Source organism: Salmo salar, chromosome ssa06, assembly GCF_905237065.1.
Source record: "Salmo salar chromosome ssa06, Ssal_v3.1, whole genome shotgun sequence".
NCBI classification, from domain to species: Eukaryota; Metazoa; Chordata; class Actinopteri; order Salmoniformes; family Salmonidae; genus Salmo; species Salmo salar.
In genome coordinates, this window is record NC_059447.1 from 22,300,001 (window position 1) to 22,327,411 (window position 27,411).

Consider the following 27,411-nt stretch of genomic DNA (forward strand, 5'->3'; position numbering starts at 1 on the left):
CACACACACCCTCCCACGCCCCACTTACACACAAGCACACCGAGGGCTGATGCCACTGCGGGTAACAGCATTTCAGATGCACTGAAAAATGAGCTCTGGCCGAACTGAATCAGAACATACCATCCACATGCCTGACTTACAGCCTGTCATCCCGAAACAGACTCAGCCGAAACACTAACCCCAAGAGGGGGAACGGAAACACATTGAAATAAATACCTCTGAAACTCCCAGCTAATCCTTAAAGACAGGTAGGAACTAATCAACAGGGTAATGTTATATTCTACCAAGACTGAACTTTCTGACGTGCGCACACAGCGCGAGTTGACAAAAAAGCACTATGAGGACCAACATATTGCCGGTGTGGAGACAAAACACACAAACACAGCAGGATGTGGGGTAAATGGAGCCTGTTTGCTGGTTGAGTGAGGGAATGTGAGCTGAGACGGGTCCCTGATGAAACCTGCTGCTATGCAGCTCTCTGGTCCTGGGCAGGCACAGGGGCAAGAAGGGCCCAGAATAGATCAAGAAAAACACTAGATAAATCAGGCCATGATGGACAGCATTGACGGAGTGCGGCTCCCCAATAACCCAAGACGGATAGGCAAGCTAATTTAAGATGCACGGCTAAACAGGGGGGGGGGGGGGCTTGTAAGGCCAGGTGATTGGGAGACTAAATGATGTCTACTTATTGGATGGCATTGGAACTGGAGTCTAAGCTGCCCACAAGCAGAGCTTACCACAGTCAGACCGACAGGATGGTCTAATTACTCCCTTCCACGCTGATCATGAGTTAGGAAAAATGCCTGGCAAGTTGACATATCATTTGGTGGCAGCTGTGGGATCCATCCAAAACATGTTCTGATGTTTTGACTTTTAAAAGGCTTCACTGATAAACTATAATAGGTACTGTATATTGACTCATACGATCATAAATGATAGTAAACTCTGGGTTGCACAGTAAATGAGGACACTCACCAGCTCGCAGTACTCAAAGACCAGCAGGAAGGGGATAGCCTCCACACACTGGCCCAGACACTGCAGAATGTTAGGGTGCACCAGAACTCTATGAAGAGAAACACCGGTTAAGACAATCTACTGTAGTCTAGATCACTGATGTGAATACTGGAGGACTACAGCTCTCTTCCAGTCCCATTCTGTTACTAAAGACTAGTGAAATAAGAACACTGCAGTGTCCAAGTTAGAAGGCAGAGGGTGCTGCTCCACTAGGAGAAGTGAGGTGTAGCTGTCATTATAATACCTAAGTTACTTTATTCAAGTACTGACAGATCTGTTACACTGTTATTTAGATTCTTGCTATAATGTATTTTCTAATTTAATCTGGTGTGTTCCGTTTAGCTTATTGTTGGAACTGGGCCTTTGGCAAAATTGTCCTGAAAACCTGAAAATGACCCTGATATTGCCATGACAATATAATAAATGGCCAAAATGCCCCTTTTCAGCCTCTCCCAGCAGACATGCCAGTAGCTCACCTGTAAGGGTCTCCGTGCTGCAGGAAGTCATTCTGCTCCATGGCACTTGCGTTAGCCTTCAGCTCCTTGACCACCACCTTGGCCCCACCCGGGTCTGTGTAGATCTCACTGAGGAGGACCTGGACACACACACACAGGTTAGAGTGCGGGGAAGGAAACACACAGGAAGCATGGGTCGAGCCAAAACACTGGTAGTCTGCAGAAAGGCAGGGCAGGAAGGCAGGTCTTTCTGAAAACAAGGGCAGGATGGTGGGGATGTAGCTAGGGGATGAGGGGGGTATGTAGCTAGGGGATGGATGTAGCTAGGGGAGGGTGTAGCTAGGAGATGTAGCGACGGGATGGGGGTGTAGCTACGGGATGGGGGGGTGTAGCTAGGGGATGGGGGTGTAGCTACGGGATGAAGCTACAGGATGGGGGGGTGTAGCTACAGGATGGGTCAAGGCCAGGGGAGCCATGGAGAGACGGCAGAGGAATCACAACATAGAACACTGCCAGGTGGTGAAGGGGCTACTCTGCTCATATTTACCATGTTATATCATTAAAGATGAGCTTCAACTGTGACTAAGTGAGCAGCTGTCTGCTTTTATTACGTACACCAAAATTCAACCCCGGGTGAAATACTCGCTCCCTGTCAAACACACTGTACAGGCTACTGGAGACAACTGACTAAAGAATCTGGAGTAGGGTTGGAATTTTGGGAAAGTTAACAGAATTTTGCAACCTTCTCAGGAAGAAATGTCTTACCTTGCCAAACCAGCCGTTCCCAATCTCCTGGATGTAGCTGAGACTGTGACGGACCACCTGAGAGCCAGTGGAACCCACTGCGGTGGCCAACAAAAAAAAGAACCCAGAGTTAGTGTGTGTGATCTGCAGGTATGTCGTAGTACACAGCATTCTGGTCCCAGACCAAACCATGGTGACACAATGGCACCTGTTTGTTTTTTCTATTTATTTAACTAGGCTGTTGCATGAAATCAAATGTTCATCTGTATTGTTTTTCCTCTCTGAAGAGATGCAGCCAGGGCATGAGTTCAATCAATTCAGAATACTGGAGCAGTTGTGTTGTCAGTTATCTAAACACAGTAGCAGGATTCTATTCAGATCAGATGCTCAGGCCAGGATATGTTCTGGCTGTATTTACTAATGGAAAAACAACAGTAGTGTTACACATTATGGATACCCAGGAAAAAGGCACAGGAGTGTTTAAACAAAAGCTTCATACATAAAGATGTTAATCTAGTTCCTTCCCATACAGTGAGGGAAAAAAGTATTTGATCCCCTGCTGATTTTGTACGTTTGCCCACTGACAAAGAAATGATCAGTCTATAATTTTAATGGTAGGTTTATTTGAACAGTGAGAGACAGAATAACTACAAACAAATCCAGAAAAACGCATGTCAAAAATATTATTAAATGATTTACATTTTAATGAGGGAAATAAGTATTTGACCCCTCTGCAAAACATGACTTAGTACTTGGTGGCAAAACCCTTGTTGGCAATCACAGAGGTCAGACGTTTCTTGTAGTTGGCCACCAGGTTTGCACACATCTCAGGAGGGATTTTGTCCCACTCCTCTTTGCAGATCTTCTCCAAGTCATTAAGGTTTCGAGGCTGACGTTTGGCAACTCGAACCTTCAGCTCCCTCCACAGATTTTCTATGGGATTAAGGTCTGGAGACTGGCTAGGCCACTCCAGGACCTTAATGTGCTTCTTCTTGAGACACGCCTTTGTTGCCTTGGCCGTGTGTTTTGGGCCATTGTCATGCTGGAATACCCATCCACAACCCATTTTCAATGCCCTGGCTGAGGGAAGGAGGTTCTCACCCAAGATTTGACGGTACATGGCACAGTCCATCGTCCCTTTGATGCAGTGAAGTTGTCCTGTCCCCTTAGCAGAAAAACACCAAAGCATAATGTTTCCACCTCCATGTTTGACGGTGGGGATGGTGTTCTTGGGGTCATAGGCAGCATTCCTCCTCCTCCAAACACGGCGAGTTGATGCCAAAGAGCTCCATTTTGGTCTCATCTGACCACAACACTTTCACCAGTTGTCCTCTGAATCATTCAGATGTTCATTGGCAAACTTCAGACGGGCATGTACATGTGCTTTCTGGAGCAGGGGGACCTTGTGGGCGGTGCAGGATTTCAGTCCTTCACGGCGTAGCGTGTTACCAATTGTTTTCTTGGTGACTATGGTCCCAGCTGCCTTGAGATCATTGACAAGATCCTCCCGTGTAGTTCTGGGCTGATTCCTCACCGTTCTCATGATCATTGCAACCCCGCGAGGTGAGATCTTGCATGGAGCCCCAGGCCGAGGGAGATTGACAGTTCTTTTGGGTTTCTTCCATTTGCGAATAATCGCACCAACTGTTGTCACCTTCTCACCAAGCTGCTTGGCGATGGTCTTGTAGCCCATTCCAGCCTTGTGTAGGTCTACAATCTTGTCCCTGACATCCTTGGAGAGCTCTTTGGTCTTGGCCATGGTGGAGAGTTTGGAATCTGATTGATTGATTGCTTCTGTGGACAGGTGTCTTTTATACAGGTAACAAGCTGCGGTTAGGAGCACTCCCTGGGAGCCAGAAATCTTTCTGATTGAGAGGGGGTAAAATACTTATTACCCTCATCAAAATGCAAATCAATTTATAACATTTTTGATATGTGTTTTTCTGGATTTTTTGTTGTTGTTATTCTGTCTCTCACTGTTCAAATAAACCTACCATTAAAATTATAGACTGATGATTTCTTGTCAGTGGGCAAACGTACAAAATCAGCAGGGGATCAAATACTTTTTTCCCCTCACTGTATGAAGCCTGAGCATGTAAACTGTGGCTAACCTTTGACCTTACACAGGGCCCATATGGAACTAGTACAGAAAGAAATACTGACCATTGGATATTTCTGTCACATGCCACTGAATCTACTTAGAAATGTCTTACAGTACATGAGGAGAACAGCCCGCGGATGTGGCTTCACTGAGCCAAGTTAGCCAACTAAACCAACACAGAAGTTATGCAAGGGTTGCCCACACAAATCAGGTCAACAAACCTTGTTCAGGGGACTTAACATCAAAAGTATTCAGAGCTCTAAAGTGAAACTAATTTGGTCGCATATGCGACAAACAATTTTTTTGTGCGGCCAGAGATGTTATTTTGGGAGCACTGTGCGACTAGGAAAAGATCACCCAGATAATAATTGTTGTAGCCTAATGATAAGGGTTCGCTGTACCGTTGTTTCTGAGTACCCTGGAGAAAACAAACCTGATTTGATAGCGTCATGGTTGCACCATTACTACAGCAAAAAAACTGCTTGCTTGTAGCCCAACAATGTCAAAAGATCTGACCGATATTACCGCCTAAACATTTCTATCTTCCTATAGCGGGAACCACATTTTACATTCAAACCATACCATTGTAAAACTATTCACTTGCAATTTGGTTATACTTTGTTCAGTCATGTCACCTCATTGGCGAGCTAGCTAACAACCTGGTAACTTAAAAAAAAAATATATATTTAACTAGGCAAGTCAGTTATGAACAAATTCTTATTTACAATGACGGCCTACACCGGCCAAACCCGAACGACGCTGGGCCAATTGTGCGCCACCCTATGGGACTCCCAATCACTGCCGGATGTGATACAGCCTGGATTCGAACCAGGGACTGTAGTGATGCCTGAGATGCAGTGCCTCAGACCGCTGCGCCACTCAGGAGCCCTACCAGTATATCCAAACATTTTGTGGCACAGAAAGAAAGGAAAAGGGATAGCTTCTTCAGGAGATCAATGATCATACCAATGAATGAACGACAGATCTCTTGCATGTCATCATCGCAAATGGGCCATTTTTAAAGAGACAGTGTACAATTAAATGTACTGGTTTTACACAACGTAGAAAAAACTAATTATTCTACAAATGACTTTGTAATTTCAATGACAGGTATTCATCAACATTTTAGCTTTTAGAATAAACTAATGTCTTTACAGTGTAGGCTGTAAATATAGGCTGTATCTCAATCAATTTAAAAAATCTTATTTTCTGGTGCTCTTAAATTTAATGTGGTGCTTCCTAACGTTTTTGAGTTGAGAGGGCCACTGCTACCAATAAAAAAAATGTTAATTTAGAGCGTCGAATGTATTACGGGCCAGGAAGTAGAATATAAACCCTCGGCCTATATGCACCTCAGACAGATTTGGCCCTATCCTGTCTTCATATGAATCAGTGGGGGTACTCTTAGAGACTAAAATAATCTGGCTAAGCATTTGAATAAATCCTTTACAATAGTACATGATAAAATTACAAGGATTTGACCTACTCCCCAGACAGAAACAGCATTTGTGCGATAATGCAGTCATGTTTTTGCATCAGTTGTGGACCTAATCTTGATCTCAGCGGGCTGAACATTTTCTTTTTCAAAGGGCCCCTTTAAATGGAGTGATCACATCTAGCCATCAAATTAAGTCACAAATCAATAATAAGTACAAAGACATAAGCTCTGGCCCTATGCAATGAACCGAAAGCGAATGATGCGCTCTCACAACATCGTGTGTGCCTGATACAACAGCATCCGGGAGTGTTTGGAGACTAGCACCTGTCCACTACCCAAGGGGGAGCTACTGAGAATGTAGCACAGCCTTGTTATGCAATGACTGACTGGCACAGCTCAAAGGCTATCACACTGCATACGAGAAAAGACTCCTACTAAGAGAATGACATAAATACAAAGTTGAGCTTTTATGTCTACTTCAAAGGAGCATGTGACGACGTTTACAGACTATAAACCCACTATAATGTCACTGGCTGGAAGCAGGGCTGACATACTGCTTCAGTAGAACCAGAGGTCTTGGTCATGTGTGGAGAGAGTAGTAAACCCAGGGATATAGGCTGCCAGATCATTAGATGTGTTGTTGCCTCTAGGCAGTGCATGACAGTGTCCCAATTAAAGTATAAAAAAAGCAGGCAGGTTGGCATTTATTGGGATGACTCATGTACTCGAGGCAGCTCCGCAGGGTGGTCACTAGCTTGCACAGCCACAAAGTCATAAAATGTTATTAACCCTAACCACACAGCAAACCTTATGCCTAACCGTAACCTTAAATTACAACCAAAAAGCACATTTTTGTTTTTATTCATTTTTACTCTGCGTCTGGTTCATCTAGCGGAAACTGCTCTACTCTGCCTCAAGGACAAGACTCATCCCAATCAACCTGTAAAAAGCAGAGGAGAAAGTCCAAAGGGAATGATGACGGTATCAACTCCAGCTGACTGATACAGTATACCTGCTGGGTCACATTCATTCCGGCATGCGACAGAAAACATTTGAAAAAGTTTCGCAACGGGAAATAAAAAGGTTGCATTTCTTATGTGCATTTCCAGGAAGTCCCTTCCTGTTTCAGTTGGATTTGTGCCTAATAAAAACAACCCTGGATACTGTATGCCAAGTTATGGCAAAGGGTCAGGATAAAAAAAAATCTTGGTCCTATGTGTAGTGTACTTGTAGGACTATGCATCTAAAGAAAGTAAGGGTGTCTGACCCCTGACCTGAGATGCGGGGGGGTGTCTCCAGGTGGGGGGGTCCAGGCAGGGCCACAGGGGGCACTGCCAGGGTGTACACCTCAGCAGGGGACTGCATGGAGGGAGTGTCTTCAGCTGGAGGGGTGAAGTCAATCTCATCCTCAAAATTGTCCTCAAACTCCTGAAAAACACAATAGTACAACGGTGTTCACCAAACACAGGGATCCCACTTCTGACACCAGTGTAAGTTATAATTGTATGTGTGTTACATATGGATGAGGCAGAGCGAGATGAGTCAAATTAACATGCCTTCCCTGTAGCTCAATTGGTAGAGCATGGTGTAAGCAACGCCAGGGTTGTGGGTTCGATTCCCACGGGGGGCCAGCACAAAAAAAAAAGAAATGTATGCATTCACTACTGTAAGTCGCTCTGGATAAGAGCGTCTGCTAAATGACTAAAATGTAAAATGTTTAATCCTTGAATTTGACCAAAACAGAATTATCATATTAGCATTTTTTTTGCGCATCATGGTCACATCATCTGAGTGACTAACATTTATTTGAGATACTTTTGAATTACTTGGACATGTGAGAAAAATGCTAATATCAGTCCCATGACTTGAATGGGATTTGGATTTGTGCCACAAATGCTAAAACGTTAGCATTTGGAAACAGTGCCAGGGAAACTAAACCAAAGCATGGATTTACTTTGTCATACATTGACCATAGACTGCTTAGGAAACCAATGTCCTTTTTTAATTTGGGTGAACTATCCCTTTAACTCATTACATTAATCATAGCCAATATCTCAAAGCAAGGGTTCTAAAATCCTGGGTCATGGCAGGTAGCCTAGTGGTTAGAGCGTTGGACCAGTAACCGAAAGGTTGCTGGATCGAATCCCCGAGCTGACAAGGTAAAAATCTGACGTTCTGCCTGTGAACCAAACAAGGCAGTTAACCCACTGTTCCCCGGTAGGTCATTATTGTAAATAAGAATTTGTTCTTAACTGACTTGTCTAGTTAAATAACGGTCCAATTTAAAAATAATAATTGAATTCAGTGGCCTACAGAGTACTGCAAGACAGGTCTGTGTAAATTAGGCCACCATTACTTTATTTAGCTTCCCTTTTGGAGCAAATTAGATATGCACAGAATGTCCCGACATTGACTAAAGCCTACTACGTGTTGTTGTCAGGTGCCTGAGTCTCACCTTGAAATTGACCTCCCGCTCCTTGCAGCAAGTCACACAGTTCACCAGCAGGGCCACCAGGGCCAGCAGGGCAGTCAGTGACACAACCACAGAGAGGTGTAGAGAGACAGACGGCTGGCCACCTGCAGTCTCCTCTGAAAACAGACAGGTCAAAGAATATTAGTTATGCCATACAGCGATGTGCTGAGCAGCTCAAAAGTTCAAGCTGTATCAAGAACAAGTATTGTACATGCCACTGGGACAGTGAACAGTGTTATGCAGCGCTGCAAGCACAGATATGCCTCTATTTGATAGGCTGGTGTTCCTCGCCAGTAATGGACATGAACAAAAAAAGCTAAATATACATTCAATTGTGATGACTGGTATTCATATAGGCCTAGGTGTTTCCTTATAATGATCATATCCTGTTTCTGGTGTCACGTTCTACAACTCAGAGGCCAGAACAAGCTGAGGCTTGAGAGGTCCATTTCTCTTTTACCATTTCATTGCCATCTTGAACCCTCCCCCACTCACACTCCTTCCCATTAGTACATCAACTGGCTGACAGGGTCCACACAGAGCAGTAAAACGTGTTGGATGCTGGAGATGCTGGGCCAGCAGTTCAGATGTCAAGTGTGCTGACAAGATCCTCTCTCCACCCCCTCACCATTCTGTCACCACAGCCCTATCAACAGAGGCTGGACTGACTGACCCCATCACCACCACCACCACCATCCTCCTCCTCCCAAAAATACATGTTTACACAGCAAACCACTCACAATCGACTACGGACACTCCAACTCATTCATCCCTGCTACACTTCATCTAGGCCAGATACAGATCTGCACTATCATATAAGAAGTGTTTACAATCTCAGTAACCAGTACCACACCAGCATGATAGTTAAAGGTTAAATTTAAAAAATGATTTAAATGTAAATGTTTTAAATGTAACCTTTATTGAACTAGGCAAGTCAATTAAGAACAAATTCTTATTTACAATGGAGGGCCTACCCGGGACAAACCCGGACGACGCTGGGCCAATTGTGCGCCGCCCTATGGGACTCCCAATCACGGTGGGATGTGATACCGACTGGATTCGAACCAGGGACTGTAGTGACGCCTCTAGCACTGAGATGCAGTGCCTTAGACAGCTGCGCCACTCGAGAGCCCAGATACAGGCCTAGATAATGATCCTATGTCAGTAATCTGATTCTCCACACATTCTATCTGGAATACAGGCTACCCTCTGACTGACTGACTGCTGCCCCAGCCCTGTGTCAGATACTCCTGTCTCACTGCATGTCAATATCCTGAAGTGGCTTCATCATCTCCTCAACGCCTACCTGTCATGATGATATAGCACTATATACACAGGACAGGTGAAAGCAATATGGGGGATGCCTACTGGGTATTTTGCCTTCACCTCTCCGGTCCTTTTACATCAGTACATTGAGGAAATTTTGACAATGGATAGCCTATGCACTTAGTTTAGGTAGGATTGTCATAGTTCTGTGTTTAACTACACACTACTATTTTAAATGAAGTGAGCCCTAGAGCTTTAATAAGCCAGAGGAAATAGCCTGGGAGAGCTGGCCAACAGAAACCCTAGTAGCATCACTGTGGTCAAACAACTGGTGCTGCCGTACACAGAGCACTCAATCAGGCCAGTCAGACTCATCAGTGCAGCGCCTTGGGGAGCATTAGATATGATTCAATGTGTCAGCCATAATTTTAGGTTCACTTCACCGCGCTGCAACTGATACTCCAGTAGGCTTAGCTATAGGCTACCAGCACTAGCAGCAGCCAGTCTCTGTGGAAACCAATACATACCCTCTCCATCTATCGGCACCAACAGTAGCCTTTTCAAAAGGAAGAATTACAACCAATTAAGACTAGCCTGCTAAAATAAGTGATTTCCAAGATAGGCCTAACCCACAACTACTGAATGTCTTATGTTGACAGAGAGTGTTGTCGTAGTAGTAGAGCATCTCCACGTAAAGGACCCATGAGCACCAACATGTGAAGTTCTTAGGAGAATGTCAAATTGGGTGTCAAATGAACGCTAAGAGTCTATATTTCTGAGATATTAAGGCATTTATAAAATGTTTGAACCATTTTCCATCCTAAAAATTTGGAATAAGCAAAGGCTTTGGTTTCTGGGCAAGAAGATGGAAAATGGGTCTTAAGACAACATCTACCAGAAGTCTTAAAAAGGTAATAGAAATACAACTAAACACAATCATTAAAGACCCCTGCCAACTAATATTAACACATTTAGTTTCACAAATTATTTTCCTTCTTTAAGTTTAAGAAACATTGCCTTGTAATTTTGTTACAAAAAACCTACATACCTTTACGATATTTTCAAATTTCTCTCTCTCATGAGGATAATGAAAGTTTGCATTTGTAACAAGTAAAGGTAAACCTACCAATTAGTTAGTGTTTTACTTATATCAAGTTTGGTTATTCATTATTAACTTCTCTAGGCTTGGGGGCGCTATTTTCATGTCCGGATGAAATGTGTGCCTAAAGTAAACTGCCTGCTACTTAGGCCCGGAAGCTAGGATATGCATATAATTGGTAGATTTGGATAGAAAAGTTTCTAAAACTATTTGAATAATATCTGAGTATAACAGAACTGATTTGGCAGGTGAAACCCCGAGCACAATCCATCCAGGGATTTTTTTTTTTAGGTCAATCTGTTTTCCATTAGTTTTCTATGGTAAGCCCATTTTAATAGAAATATGCTTGCAGTTCCTATAGCTTCCACTAGATTTCAACAGTCTTTAGAAATTGGTTGATGTTTTTCTTTAGAGAAATGAAGAAGTACGGCAGTTCAGAACAAGGGTCCAGCCGAGTGCACTCTAATGTTTTGATGCGCACGACCTGGAACGTGCTTTCTTTATTTTCCTCCGGTATTGAACACAGTTTATCCCGTCTTTAATCGATTATTTACGTAAAAAAAAAAAAAAAAGTTGTATTAGGAAAGTTGTTTGAAATGTTTGGATCAAGATTACAGGTAACTTATAAGATATTTTGTAGTCATGTTGCGCGAGTTGGAACCGGTGTTTTTTTTAATCAAACACGCCAAATAAATTGACATTTTGGAGAAATAACGACGGAATTAATCGAACAAAAGGACCATTTGTTATGTTTATGGGACATATTGGAGTGCCAACAGAAGAAGTTCTTCAAAGGTAAGGCATGAATTAAATCGTTATTTCTGACTTTTGTGTCGCGCCTAGTGGGTTGAAATCTGATTTTCATGTGTTGGTATGCTGGGCGCTGTCCTCAGATTATCGCATGGTTTGCTTTCGCCGTAAAGCCTTTTTTAAATCTGACAGGGTGGCTAGATTAACAAGAAGTTCAGCTTTAATTTGGTGTATTGCACTTGTGAATGTATGAAAGTAAAATCTTTTTTATATATTTTTTTTAATTTGGCGCTCTGCCATTTCACCGGATGTTGTCAAATCGATCCCGTGAACTTCTTTGGGAACGGGGGGCAGTATTGAGTAGCTTGGATGAATAAGGTGCCCAGAGTAAACTGCCTGCTACTCAGGCCCAGAAGCTAGAATATGCATATAATTAGTAGATTTGGATAGAAAACACTAAAGTTTCCAAAACTGTTAAAATAATGTCTGTGAGTATAACAGAATTCATATGGCAGGCAAAAACCAGAGAGAAAAAAAACAACTTCCTGGTTGGATTTAAGTGATTGCCTATCAAATATACTGTGTCTATGGGGTCAGATTGCACTAAGGCTTCCACTAGATGTCAACAGTCTTTAGAACGTTGTTTCAGGCCTCTACTGTGAAAGGGGAGCGAATAAGAGCTGTTTGAACCAGGGGTCTGGCTGAAAGCCTTGAGTTGTTTATCGTGCGAGCTCCGTTCCCTTTCCTTTCTAAAGGCAAAGGAACTGTCCGGTTGGAATATTATTGAAGATTTATGATAAAAACATCCTAAAGATTGATTATATACATCATTTGACATGTTTCTACGAACTATAATGGAACTTTTTTGACTTTTCGTCTGGACTTGTGAGCGCGCCTTGTGCATTTAGATTACTGGAATAAACGCGAACAAATAGGAGGTATTTGGACAAAGATTTACTTTATCGAACAAAACGAACATTTGTCGTCTAACATGGAGACCTGGGAGTGCCATTAAAGTGCCATCAGATGAAGATCAAAGGTAAGTGATTAATTTTAACGCTATTTCTGACTTTTGTGACACCTCTCATGGTTGGAAAATGGCTGTATGGTTTTTTTTCTAACATAATCGCATGGTGTGCTTTAACCGTAAAGCCTTTTTGAAATCAGACACTGTGGCTGGATTAACAAGACGTTTATCTTTAAAATGGTGTATAATACTTGTATGTATGAGGAATTTTAATTATGATATTTCTGTTGTTTGAATTTGGCGCCCTGCAATTTCACTGGCTGTTGGCGAGGTGTCCCACATATCCCAGAGGGGTTAACGGGATTTGAGCCCAAAGAAGTTTAGTTATTAAAATTCCTAATTCTGGTACCAAATCGCTAACGTAATTACCGAAATATCAGTAACGGAATTACCGCAATTCGATTGGCTACAATGGGAAATCAGTAGTCACAAACCAGTTGGGTCACCTGCCTTACACTGGCATACTGTTATGTTCAGCTCATAGGGTCACCTGCAACTGTCCTCCTTTCAACTGGCATACTGTTATGTTCAGCTCATAGGGTCACCTGCTACTGTCCTCCTTTCACCTGGAATACTGTTATGTTCAGCTCATAGGGTCACCTGCTACTGTCCTCCCTTCCACTGGTATACTGTTATGTTCAGCTCATAGCAGTTCTGAAAAGTCTGCACAACCCCTCCCTCCATGCTCCCTCTACCGCTCTTACTGATATCTACCACCTACCCAGTTTCCATTTACTGTAACAAGCATCCTCACCCACTGAGCACCGACCGACACCGGACGTCCATGGACGTTGAAAAGTAGTTGAAATTTGGTCAGTTCGCCCTGACCGGACCAAATCTAAACCAATCATAGATGTCTATGTTTCACAAGTTTGGACAGTACAGAACTGTACCGAGCTAAAAACTCTGATCTCTACTGTGATGTCCAAACTTCTGAAACAGACGTCTGATTGGTTCAGATTTGGTCTGGATCAACCAAATGGTGTTGTTTGGGGACAGAGTTCATTACAATAGCCAATGTGTAGAATAACACCCAAATACATATTTCTACCTTTGTGTACCTATCAACCATGAAGAGAATGAAATCCATAATTATGCATTTCTGTATACTACAGATCAGGGACCCATGATGTAATTCCTATACTGTAATTCAATTACTAGATGTACATCTACTTCTTCAATAACCAATATGCATGTTTTCAAACTCAAGGTGTCATGTCATAGCTGACACCCCAGTCTTTCTGCAGACGTCTTTGAATCTAAATTCTGATCAGATATTTAACAGGGTTTTGGACAACGTGGTCGCATAAAAAAACTGGACGTTTTACCGTAATTGTTACCAAACTTTGCATCTGCACAGCTTTTGCAGTGTTTTTTTTAATGCTCTGTGTAAAATTGTTCAAAGTAGTCCTTGTGCATAGAGTTGTATGGTTTGTTAAACTTTGAACTCAATGGTTTTTGTTTGAAGTGAAAAATCTGAGTCAACGCATAATTCAGTTACCATGTAATTGCCCAGTAGGCCTACAGGCATGTGTTAAGGGCACCTTGTATCAATGCAAGTAGACTAAACCACAGGCAAAACAGAAACATGCAAACACTGGGCGTGAGTTGTACGCAAATCAGTGTTTGTTTACTGTGTCCTTCCACTCTGAAGCGACTGTGTAAGCTTATTTGTCAAACAGTCTGGAAGTGAAGCATTTTATAATGAACAGAAATTAAAATGCAACATGTGGAGAGTTGGTCCCATGTTTAATGAGCTGAAATAAGAGTCCATAAATGTTTCAAGGGCACAAAAAGCTTATTTCTCAAAAAATGTGTTTACATCCGTTAGTAAGCATTTCTTCTTTGCCAAGATAATCCATCCAACAGGTGTGGCATATCAAGAAACTGATAAACAGCATGATCATTACACAGGTGCACCTTGTACTGGGGACGATAAAAGGCCACTAACATTTGCAGTTGTCACAACACAATGCCACAGATGACTCAAGTTGAGGGAGCTTGCAATTGGCATGCCGACTGCAGGAATGTCCACCATAACTATTTCCCGAGAATTGAATATGAATTTCTACCATAAGCCGCTTCCAATGTTGTTTTAGGGAATTTGGCAGTAAATCCAACCTTTCTCACAACAGCAGGCCACATAACCCCACACCAGCACAGGACCTCCACATCCGGCTTCTTTAACTGCAGGATCATCTGAAACCAGCCACCCGGACAGCTGATGAAACTGAGTTTGCACAACCGAAGAACTTCTGCACAAATGGTCAGAAACCGTCTCAAGGAATCTCATCTGCGTGCTCGTTGTCCTCACCATGGTGTTCACTTCACTGCAGTTCGGAGTCGTAAACAACTTCATTGGGAAAATGCTCACCGTCGATGGCCACTGGCACGCTGGAGAAGGGTGCTCTTCACAGATGAAACCCGGTTTCAGCTATACTGGGCAGATGGCAGACAGCGTGTATGGTGTCATGTGGGCGAGTGGTTTGATGATATCAACGTTGTGAACAGAGTGCCCCATGGTGGGGTTATGTTATGGGCAGGCATAAGCTACAGACAATGAACACAATTGCATTTTATCGATGGCAATTTGAATGCACAGAGATCCCGTGACAAGATCCTGAGGCCCATTGCCGTGCTATCCATCCGCCACCATTACCTCATGTTTCAGCATGATAATGCACGACCCCATGTCGCAAGGACTGTACACAATTCCTGGAGCTGAGAATGTCCCAGTTCTTCCATGGCCTGCATTGATCAGACATGTCACCCATTGAGCATGTTCCAGTTCCTGACAATATCCAGCAAATTCACACAGCCATTGAAGAGGAGTGGGCCAACATTCCAAAGGCCACAATCAACAACCTGATCAACTAACTATGCAAAGGAGATGTGTCGCGCTGCATGAGGCAAATGGTGGTCACACCAGATACTGACTCTGTATTCCCAGTCATGTGAAATCCATAGATTACGGCCTAATAAATTGATTTCAATTGACCGATTTCCTTAACTGAACTTTACCTCAGTAAAATCTTTGAAATTGTTGAATGTTGCCTTTATATTTTTGTTCAGTATACATTGCTAATAGAAATGACATAACTTCACTTCTAGTAAATGTGTAATCTTGTTCACTACACTTTCATTTACAACTGAAAGCACATGAAAAAGCAAAGGCATCTCAGTTACAAAGCCATTGACAATAGATTGGTTTAAGCTTCAGATTCATCTTGTTGCGTTTTGCCGGCACTCCAGTTGGAGAACCACTGTAGTTGTGAATGACAGAGGCGGAGGCAGTGGTCAGGTACCAATCCGATCTACAGATGCTGTCTTGAGTGGCTTCCTTTCCTTCTGCATGTGACAAGGACATTGAGTGAGCCACAGACTATTGACGTCACCTAGTCATAAACCTCCTGGGCAGTGTCTATTGACAATTTCCTCTCAGATCTAGCATGGCATGAGCCTGGCACAGGAAGCTAGTAGCTCTAGCAGTGCACGACTGCACGCAGGCCTATCAACAAACACAGCCTCTTCCTATCTAACCTCACCTTTATAGGTCACAGAAACAAGAGGTGACACTCCAGTCCGAACCCCAGTGGTCCCACCGGAGTTGAGAGTCGTAGCTACATACAAAATAGCTTACAGAAGAACACCACTCTGTCGGTCAGTGACAGTGATTTTCCACACTGCACAAAACAACTGAATGTGTCTTATATATTCCACAGAGAGAAAGACACATTTGTGGTACAGTGCTAAAAGACAGCCACGCAGTGAAACATTTATGAACGGTGAATAAAAGATTCAGGGGCCTGCCATCCAAACAGTGGTCCTGGTGATGTTGCTCTACATCTACATACATCCTGAGTATAGGTCAAAAACAAGTGTTTCCCCCACCTGACAAATACCGTTTGTAGGCTAGTCAGTGCAGTGAAGTGAGAGGAAAAGGTGTAGCCTAACTGCTAGGGCTGGAGGAGAAGGGCGCTGCAGAAGAGAGGTTTGTTCTGGAGAATCTGTAAAAGGCAATGCTGACCTTTTCTTAGCCTTGTCCCAGATCTGTTTGCGTTATCATGTCAACTCCAGTGGCATGATAGCACAAACCAATCTGGGACCAGGCTACGCATTGCGTGCGCAAAATCAGAGTGACTAGAATTGATGAATGGTGAGAAAGATCAACCAAACAAAGCTGAACTCTTTTAGACTGTTTCTTGCTATTTAATTTCAGTCATTAACCTTTGGAAACACCAGAATTTGGCTGCCTCACTCAAGAACGTCATCAAGGTTCTCTGACAGTAACCATAGTCTGTTTTCTAGTCTGACGGAAGCCACTCCTCACTAAAAGGCACATGACAGGCCGCTTGGAGTTTGCCAAAAGGCACCTAAAGGACTGACCATAAAAACAAGATTATCTGGTCTGATGAAACCAAGATTGAACTCGTTGGCTTGAATGACAAGCGTCACATCTGGAGGACACGTGGAACCATCCCTACGGTGAAGCATGGTGGTGGCAGCATCATGCTGTAGGGATGTTTTCAGCGGCAGGGACTGAAAAGATGAACAAAGCAAAGTACAGAGATCCTTGATGAAGTCCTGAGTGCTCTGGAGCAGGTTCTCAGACTAGGGCGAAGGTTCACCTAACAGGACAAGGAACCTTAGTACATTGCCAAGACAATGCAGGAGTGGCTTCAGGACAAATCTCTGAATGTCCTTGAGTGCCCAGCCAGAGACCGGACTTGAACCCGATCTAACATCTCTGGAGAGACCTGAAAATATCTGAGCAGTGACCATCCCCATCCAACCTGACAGAGCTTGAGAGGATCTGCAGAGAGTATCTGTAGAGAGTAAATGGGAGAAACTCCACAAATACAGGTGTGCCAAGCTTGTAGCATCACACCCAAGACAACTCGAGGCTGTAATCACTGCCAAAGGTGCTTCAACAAAGTACAGAGTAAAGGATCTGAATATATACACTGCTCAAAAAATAAAGGGAACACTTAAACAACACAATGTAACTCCAAGTCAATCACACTTCTGTGAAATCAAACTGTCCACTTAGGAAGCAACACTGATTGACAATAAATTTCACATGCTGTTGTGCAAATGGAATAGACAACAGGTGGAAATTATAGGCAATTAGCAAGACACCCCCAATAAAGGAGTGGTTCTGCAGGTGGGGACCACAGACCACTTCTCAGTTCCTATGCTTCCTGGCTGATGTTTTGGTCACTTTTGAATGCTGGCGGTGCTTTCACTCTAGTGGTAGCATGAGACGGAGTCTACAACCCACACAAGTGGCTCAGGTAGTGCAGCTCATCCAGGATGGCACATTAATGCGAGCTGTGGCAAGAAGGTTTGCTGTGTCTGTCAGCGTAGTGTCCAGAGCATGGAGGCGCTACCAGGAGACAGGCCAGTACATCAGGAGATGTGGAGGAGGCCGTAGGAGGGCAACAACCCAGCAGCAGGACCGCTACCTTTGCCTTTGTGCAAGGAGGAGCAGGAGAAGCACTGCCAGAGCCCCGCAAAATGACCTCCAGCAGGCCACAAATGTGCATGTGTCTGCTCAAACGGTCAGAAACAGACTCCATGAGGGTGGTATGAGGGCCCGACGTCCACAGGTGGGGGTTGTGCTTACAGCCCAACACCGTGCAGGACGTTTGGCATTTGCCAGAGAACACCAAGATTGGCAAATTCGCCACTGGCGCCCTGTGCTCTTCACAGATGAAAGCAGGTTCACACTGAGCACATGTGACAGACGTGACAGAGTCTGGAGACGCTGTGGAGAACGTTCTGCTGCCTGCAACATCCCCCAGCATGACCGGTTTGGCGGTGGGTCAGTCATGGTGTGGGGTGGCATTTCTTTGGGGGGGACGCACAGCCCTCCATGTGCTCGCCAGAGGTAGCCTGACTGCCATTAGGTACCGAGATGAGATCCTCAGACCCCTTGCGAGACCATATGCTGATGCGCTTGGCCCTGGGTTTCTCCTAATGCAAGACAATGCTAGACCTCATGTGGCTGGAGTGTGTCAGCAGTTCCTGCAAGAGGAAGGCATTGATGCTATGGACTGCTATGGACTGTTCCCCAGACCTGAATCCAATTGAGCACATCTGGGACATCATGTCTCGCTCCATCCACCAACGCCACGTTGCACCACAGACTGTCCAGGAGTTGGCGGATGCTTTAGTCCAGGTCTGGGAGGAGATCCCTCAGGAGACCATCCGCCACCTCATCAGGAGCATGCCCAGGTGTTGTAGGGAGGTCATACAGGCACGTGGAGGCCACACACACTACTGAGCCTCATTTTGACTTGTTTTAAGGACATTACATCAAAGTTGGATCAGCCTGTAGTGTGGTTTTTCACTTTAATTTTGAGTGTGACTCCAAATCCAGACCTCCATGGGTTGATAAATTGGATTTCCATTGATTATTTTTGTGTGATTTTGTTGTCAGCACATTCAACTATGTAGAGAAACAAGTATTTAATAAGATTATTTCTTTCATTCAGATCTAGGATGTGTTGTTTAAGTGTTCCCTTTATTTCTTTGTCATTATGGGGTATTGTGTGTAGATGGGTGGGGGCAGGACAATTTAATCAATTTTAGAATAAGGCTGTAACATTAAAAGATTGTGGAGAAAGTCAAGGGGTCTGAATTCCCCTTTAAAACACCACGTTGGCTAATGATAAACCAGAACAAAAACAGTTGTTTAATTATGTCAAGGAATGTTTCAAACTATTTTCTCCTTCCTGGTTTACAGTCTAACCAATCAGAGTCAGGGGCCTACACCTTGACTTAAGGTTCAAAGTGTGATTACATTATTGGAAGCCCAAGTACGGCTTGTTTAATATTAGCCCATAAAATGTCTTCCCCCATGTCTAATCCACTATCACAAAATCCTTACGGTGAGCATGTTTGGTGTGGTGTGTCACCCACAAACTACAGCCAGTCAGTGCAACCACCCACATACGCTTTAGGGGGTTCCAGGCCGTGTATGTCTCCCTGGCCTGCTGTACGCGTGTGATGACAGAAGCAGAGAGAGAGCCCAGGCAGTGCTACACTGGCGGCAGCGTAGGGATCAGCTCTCCCTCCGTTAGCCTTAGAGTCATGGGTTTATATTATGACTTGGCAGCGCCGCAAAATTATTCAACTGCTTCTCAGTAGGGCCCGTAGTCCCGTACGCAGGGAGCTGCCAGATCTTATTTCGGTTCCCTGCATATTTTAGTGATCTTTGTTCACACAGAGGGGCTGACCCATTTTCACAGGGGGTATATCTCTCCAATGCACTCAGTCCCTACAGCTGATGACGCAACATGATTTGGGTTCCTGCACTAAAGAGGATGGTTTTGTCTGCTTTAGGCCTACATCGCAATCAGTCTATGGTGAAGTAGCCCAACCCAACTATTGTCATGTGACATACTGCACAACAAGGCAATGCATCAAACCACTTAGGTTAGTGTGACCACCAGACCATGCATGATGTTAACCTAGGCCATTTCCCATTTAGATCAGATTTACTTCACAACAAATGACATCTCCCTTGATGACAGGTCCCCTGCTCTCCCGATGTCATCATGGTACAAGTATGATCATTTGTTTGGAAGGAGTGCACCACATCCTAAGAACCTCCATTATAACATCAAGACTAAATAGGACAATACATTATGCACATTCATGTTTTAGGCTCAATCGCAATCTATTTGCCTGTATGCGTACTATTTGTACTGCATAGACAATATGGAAAGGCTATACCTAAATAATTACAAAAGACTTGTGAAACAAAGACTGACACCTGTTGCCATATGTCCTATTAGGGCTGGGTGGTGTACCGTATTTTACTATATACCAGTCCTGCTACACGGACCGGTTTGGGTTTTTACTTTATCTTCTATGAAAGTGTTTCAATGTTTGGTTTGTTAAATGTGATACACTACTCTCCCTTGTGTAACGTCTACTTGAGTCGTCTCTCTCCGCTCCCCATCTCCCTCTCGCTCTACATGCCGCTTTCTACAGAGACCTAGCCACACCCCGATGTTGATGACAACAATGCTGTTTTTCCACTTTGCTTCTTAATATAAATCCACAAGTGTTATACAATTATACTACTAGTTTGTTTTTATTGTCTGCAAACAGCTAGTTTGTCTTTTCTTAGCAAGTCGCGGCTAAATCTTGTTAGCCACTAATGCTAATCATTAGCTAGCTAATAAATGAATCAGAGTCAGAGCAAACATAGCTAGCTAATACAGCCTGATACCAGTGATGGTGTAGGCCTACTAAATAAAAATTTAATTGGCGAAGCATGAATATGTTAGCTACATGTAGCCAAAGGTTATAGGGTCCGTTAGGAAACACTAACAAACACTTTGGTTCCTACCCTGTCACAATAACTCTTGGCTTTTTCATTAGTTGTCATTATTGGCCATCAATGAGAGGCCGGTGTGTTGCACAGAGAAATTGGTGGGGTGATCCTCTCCCAACTAGATACACAGAAGCATGACTCAGTGTAGGTGGGGCTTCTCTATGTACAATTTCACTGATGCAAAACAGACCTAGCCAACTTCCATTAAAGAAAGAAAACATTTGCTGTCAATGTGTGCAAGTCTGCTCTGGCATCATGCCAAAGGAACATGCATGTAACATGTAGGCTATGGCATGACAACGATTGCAATCACATGGTTGGCTACAGCACATAACCTGCCAGCCAAGCTAAAAACATTGTTATTGTGTCAATGTATAAAAAATGAATACACCACTTTAAACGTGTAGCTTTGTAAAGCTGTTCAGTGTTGTGCAGGGACCATAACAATAGCTCTTAAATGTAGCCTACTCTGGTCACCCCATGTAATTGGTTGTAAACTGAAGTGAAATTTAAACATCTCTCAATTTTAAACGCCTGTGACATAGTAGCAGTTGAGCAAAGCCTGACTAAAACCCCAGGCGTAGCTCCAAAAACATTGGTGAGTAGAGGCTAATTGTAAAGGCAGCTGTAGGATCCCCCTAGCGCCCCAGGTTATCTACGGGGAGTAAATCAGTGCTCAGTGGGGTGGAAGGCCATGGCCAGCACGGCCACAGTCCTAGGCCTACAGGGAGAACATTTCTGATTGGGACAGAGCAGGGAGGGGCAAAAGGCATCACACCTTTTTGTATGCCTGTGGATTCCCCCCCCCAAAAAAAAAAATGTCTCACACACATTCAAAAGTTTGGGCTCACTTAGAAATGTCCTTGTTTTTGAAAGAAAAGCTCATTTTTTGTCCATTAAAATAACATCAAACTAATCAGAAATACAGTGTAGACATTGTTAATGTTGTAAATGACTATTGTAGCTGGAAACGGCAGATTTTTTATGGAATATCTACATAGGCGTACAGAGGCCACCATCACTCCTGTGTTCAAATGGCACGTTGTGTTAGCTACTCCAGGTTAATAATTTTAAAAGGCTATTTGATCATTAGAAAATCATTTTGCAATTACGTTAGCACAGCTGAAAACTGTTGTCCTGATTACAGAAGCAATTATGGGGAAGCAGGTAGCCTAGTGGTTAGAGCGTTGGACTAGTAACCGGAAGGTTGCAAGATCGAATCCCCGAGCTGACAAGGTAAAAAAACTGTTGTTCTGCTCCTGAACAAGGCAGTTAACCATTGTTTCTAGGCCGTCATTGAAAATAAGAATTTGTTCTTAACTGACTTGCCTAGTTAAATAAAGGTAAAAATAAAACTGGCCTTCTTTAGACTAGTTGAGTATCTGGAGCATCAGCATTTGTGGGTTCGATTACAGGCTCAAAATGGCCTGAAACAAAGAACTTTCTTCTGAAACTCGTCAGTCTATTCTTGTTCTGAGAAATGAAGGCTATCCCATGCAAAAAATTACCAAGAAACTGAAATGTTAGTTCTCTCTCTGCTGTCAAGAGGGGCACAGTTGAAATGTTTTGCTCACAAGTTCTGTTGTCTTAGGTCTCTATGTAGTGTTGCATCTCTTGTTGTGATGTGTGTTTTGGCCTATATTTTAATTTTAATTTTTAATCCCAGCCCCCGTCCCCGCAGGAGGCCTTTTCTTGAATTTGTTCTTAACTGACTTGCCTAGTTAAAGGTTAAATTAAAATAAAAAAAGGGGTGTGTACAGATTGTGGCATGGTGTGCTGGGTAGTCCGGTCTGTTGAATAGCCATGAACGGTATAGGCTTGGGCGATAATCCCTTCAAACCGTATACCGGGGTATTTTGAAATAACGACGGATATGACTTTCAATACTGCTTCGGGCGGGCTGCGGGGGTGCGTGTTACGCCACCGCTTATAACGAAGGTAAGTATAACTATAATAAATCTAAGATGTGTCAAATAAATTGTATCCAGTTCAGGGTAGAGATCTTCACGGATCCACCTGTACGCAAATTATCTCGTCTCCATCCTCTCTGCTTCACTCCCTCACAGAACGGCCCCTCCCTCACCTGCTAGAGCGGCACCTCTCTCCCCCCCCTCGCACTTAATCAACTCCAGTTAATAAAGTAGCTTTGGAAAAAAAAGAAAATACTTTTCTGCTGCATCCCTCACTCAGAACTGATGGAACCGGGTCTGGATCTGACCAGGTCTATAAGAAACAGATCTAGTTGTCCATGGGTTTATTCGGAATGGGTCTCTATATTTAAAATATATTTATGCATATCAGGTCCGGGTGGGAAAGCCCCAGGTCCATTTTGGAATGGGTCCAACTTTTTGGAGCTGTGAAGACCTCTAGCTCAGGGCTCCAGCTATGCATTTGGTTTGCTAATTGGCTAACTAAGTGTCTAGATCAAGCTTCTTGGTTACAGCAGAGACATTCAATCCCCTCGTGGAACAAGATCAATGTTGCTTAAATTGTTTTGTGCAAACCATAGGAGTTCATTTTAGCAGTTTTCTTGTCTCCATCAGTAAAACCAATGCTGCACCCAATATTGCTCCACATCTTACTGTACGTTGTGTGGTGAACTGTAATAAAACTAAAACAACGTAATAAAACTAAAACAAGGTGAATGATTCACCTGTGCTGATAATGGAATGTTTGAGGTTACATATTAGCCTACATGGGCATCACTAGAATGCAACGCACACACCATTCACCTTTCCCCATATTGCTACTCATAGCCTAGCCATTGTCAGTGAGTCCAATGCTTTAGGAAAGCACAATGCAAGGTTGAGGATACCCTAGGATAGGGGGCGCCACAGCGCATTTTGAAAAAAAATCGTTCCCATTTTCAACGGCCTACTAATCAAACTCAGAAGCTAGGGCATGCATATACTTATTATATATGGATAGAAAACACCCTAAAGTTTCTAAAACTGTTTGAATGGTGTCTGTGAGTATAACAGAACTCAAATGGCAGTCAAAACCCCGAGACCGATTGAAACAGGAAGTGGAATTCAGAATTGTGGACTCGACTTCTCATCTTTCCCTATAAATCACACCGTTAACCACGGTTCAGTGAGCACTTCCTATTGCTTCCACTAGATGTCGCCAGTCTTTTCACAGTGGTTTGAGCCTTATACAGTCGAAACTCAGTGAATGAGACTCTTTGGAAATTGGTCACAGGGGATGGGCCATCACCATTATGACGCCGGCGGCCATGTCTACCCCCACCTTTGGAAACGGTTTGAAAGACAATTAAATCATCCCCCTCGAATCTTATTGGCTCTCTTGGTGTTACAGGCCCTGAAGATTAATGTTTTACAACGTTTGACAGGTTTGAACGAACCTACAGGCGGGAGAATCATTTTATCCGAAACTTCAGCCCTGCGCACATCGGAGAATTTGGAGAGAGCCCAAGGACACGCTACCAACAGCAGGCTAATGGAACGTGAAGTATGGACTTTTTCGACTGAAAATACATCTGTTGTGGACCTGGGATTCTTTCTGATGAAGACAACTAAAGGTAGGCGATTATTGACAATATTATACAAGATGAGATGTGACATGCGATTGTTCCAAGATGGCGCCGAGCTCTGTATATTAGCTCATTTTCTGAGTATCGCATCTCCTTTTATCGCAAAGTGTGATTACCCAGTAAAGTTAATTTAAAATCTGGTATGACAGGTGTTCTCAAGAGATATTCATCTATAAATGTTAGATTGACAATATAAATTTAAAAAATCGTTATAGGATAGTAATTTAGGGAATTGTAGCATTGTTTCCCGGGACGCATTTGAGGGGAAATTCGTTAGTCAACGTCAGACGCCGATGTAAAATGCTGTTTTTATATATAAATATGACCTTTATTGAACAAAAGAATGTATGCATTGTGTAACATGATGTCTTACTGTGTCATCTGATGAAGTTTGTAAAAGGTTAGTGCTGCATTTAGCTGTTTTTTGGTTATATGTGATGCAAGTGGTTGGTCGGAAAATGGCTATGTTGCTGCTTTTTACGATGGACTCATCTAACATAATCTAATGATTTGCTTTTCCTGTAAAACCTTTTTGAAATCGGACGACGTGGGTCGATTCAGGAGAGGTGTATCTATAAAAAATATATATATATATTATTTTTTTATTTTTTTAATTATGATTTTTTTTAATGCTAATTGGCGATATGATTTTTCGCTGGATTTTGATCCCGCTGACGGGATGAGACGCTGGAGAGGTTAAAAGGGAGGCCATTCTTCTGCTCTCCCCTGTGTGGTTGTTTATCACGTCCATACCACTCTCACTCAGTTATGTCATAAATAGCAAGCACTGTACCGTTGAATTCTTACATCACCAAGTGAATTGTGTGAATTCTTTACAACAATGGACATTACCAATATGTCATCACAACACATTGTTAGGCCTAATGGTTGTTGAAATGACAATAGTATAGCCTATTTATTAGGGCTGCACGCTTTGGACAAAATCTGTAACTGATTTTTTGGGCCAGATTTTGCATTCATGAATCACAACTTTCAAACGCTTGTGTGAATACTTGGTAATTTCTCCAGGCATGGTTAAAACAAGTGTCAAGGTAAAGGACATTACTTCTAAAATTAGGTCATATGAATCAATGAATACATACTGTGCTAACTGAATACAAAACCAAATGAAACAAATCTCCAACATATTGGATTATTACACCTACATATTAACATACATTTTTAACATGATCATCAACATGTAGTGTGCTATAAGCGCATCACTTATGCATTAATTAAAGAATAACATTATGAGTTCCTATTTCACCATTATGAGTTCTTAAATAACCTAAATTAATTATTTATTCAGGCAGCCATAGGGTGCAAATGGAATAGGAAGTGTATGATAAGTAGGCTCAATCGTTATTCTGATTTAAATAAGTCAATGTGCCTTAACTTCTTATGGATACGTGGGAGGGTAGCGTCCCACTTGGCCAACATCCAGTGAAATTGCAGAGCGCAAAATTCAAAAATACTAAATTCAAATATTTAACATTCTTGAAAATATGTGTTATACATAAAAATAAAGCTTAACTTGTTGTTAATCCAGCCGCCGTGTCAGATTTCAAAAAGGCTTTACGGCGAAAGCAAACCATACGATTATCTGAGGACAGCGCCCAGCACACAAATGCATAACAAATCATTTTCAACCAGGGAGTTGTGACACCAAAGTCAGAAATAGCGATATAATATATGCCTTACCTTTGAAGATCTTCTGTTGGCACTCAAAAAGGTCCCAGTTACATTACAAATGGTCCATTTGTTCAATAAACGTTGATTGACTTGTTTGGATAAGTTCCTTGATAACGTTTGGGATTCATTTTGTATGCATTTTGAAGGAGGGAAACCGAGTGAATTATTGACTGAAGCGCGCCAGCTAAACTGAGTTTTTATGGATATAAAGAAGGACTTTATCGAACAAAATGACCATTTGTAATGTAACTGTGACCTTTTGGAGTGCCAAACAGAAGAAGTACCTCTTTGTTTGACTTCATTGGGATAAAATCAGCCAAGATTTCATAAGAAAAATTTTTTGTAGACCTCTACAAGTCTGGATCATCCTTGGGAGCAATTTCCAAACGCCTGAAGGTACCACGTTCCTCTGTACTAACAATAGTACAAGTATAAACACCATGGGACCATGCAGCCGTTACACAGCTCTGGAAGAAACGCGTTCTGTCTCCTAGAGATGAACGTACTTATGTGCGAAAAGTGCAAATCAATCCCAGAACAACAGCAAAGGACCTCGTGAAGATGCTGGAGGAAACAGGTACAAAAGTATCTATATCCACAGTAAAACGAGTCCTATATCAACACAACCTGAAAGGCCGTTCAGCAAGGAAGAAGCCACTGCTCCAAAACCCCCATTAAAAAGCCAGACTACAGTTTGCAACTGCACATGGGGACAAAGATTGTACTTTTTGGAGAAATGTCCTCTGGTCTGATGAAAAACAAATATGGCCAAACGGTTCTAATGCCCATCGTTATGTTTGGAGGAAAAAGTGAGAGGCTTGCAAGCCAAAGAACACCATCCCAAATGGGAAGCACGGGGGTGGCAGCATCATGTTGTGGGGGTGCTGTGCTGCAGGAGGGACAGGTGCACTTCACAAAATAGATGGCATCATGAGGAAAGAAAATTATGTGGATATATTGAAGCAACATCTCAAGACATCAGTCAGGAAGTTAAAGCTTGGTTGCAAATGGGTCTTCCAAATGGACAATGACCCCAAGCATACTTCCAAAGTTGTGGCAAAATGGCTTAAGGACAACAAAGTCAAGGTATAGGGTGGCCATCACAAAGGATGGGCATCACAAAGCCCTGACCTCAATCCCATAGAAAATTTGTGGGCAGCGTGTGCGAGCAAGGAGGCCTGGAAACCTGACTCAGTTACACCAGCTCTGTCAGGAGGAATGGGCCGAAATTCACCCAACTTATTGTGGGAAGCTTGTGGAAGGCTACCCGAAACGTTTGACCCAAGTTAAACAATTTAAAGGCAATTCTACCAAATACTAATTGAGTGTATGTAAACTTCGGACCCACTGGGAATGTGATGAAAGAAATAAAAGCTGAAAGAAATCATTCTCTCTACTATTATCCTGACATTACACATTCTTAAAATAAAGCGGTGATCCTAACTGACCTAA

At 42.9% G+C, this 27,411-nt stretch overlaps 1 protein-coding gene and 1 non-coding gene across 2 annotated transcripts in view; one reads left to right on the top strand and one right to left on the bottom strand.

Moving 5' to 3' along the window:
- LOC106606667 (serine/threonine-protein kinase LMTK2) overlaps window positions 1-27,411 on the bottom strand; it is a 60,605-nt gene that overhangs the window by 27,989 nt on the left and 5,205 nt on the right. Inside the window, 5 exon segments of the mRNA XM_045719967.1 lie at window positions 976-1,063; window positions 1,491-1,609; window positions 2,235-2,311; window positions 7,027-7,180; window positions 8,208-8,341. Of these exon segments, the coding sequence (XP_045575923.1) occupies window positions 976-1,063; window positions 1,491-1,609; window positions 2,235-2,311; window positions 7,027-7,180; window positions 8,208-8,341 (572 nt within the window).
- On the top strand, window positions 7,307-7,382 carry trnaa-agc (transfer RNA alanine (anticodon AGC)). Its single transcript has one exon. It is a non-coding gene; the product is annotated as a tRNA-Ala (tRNA).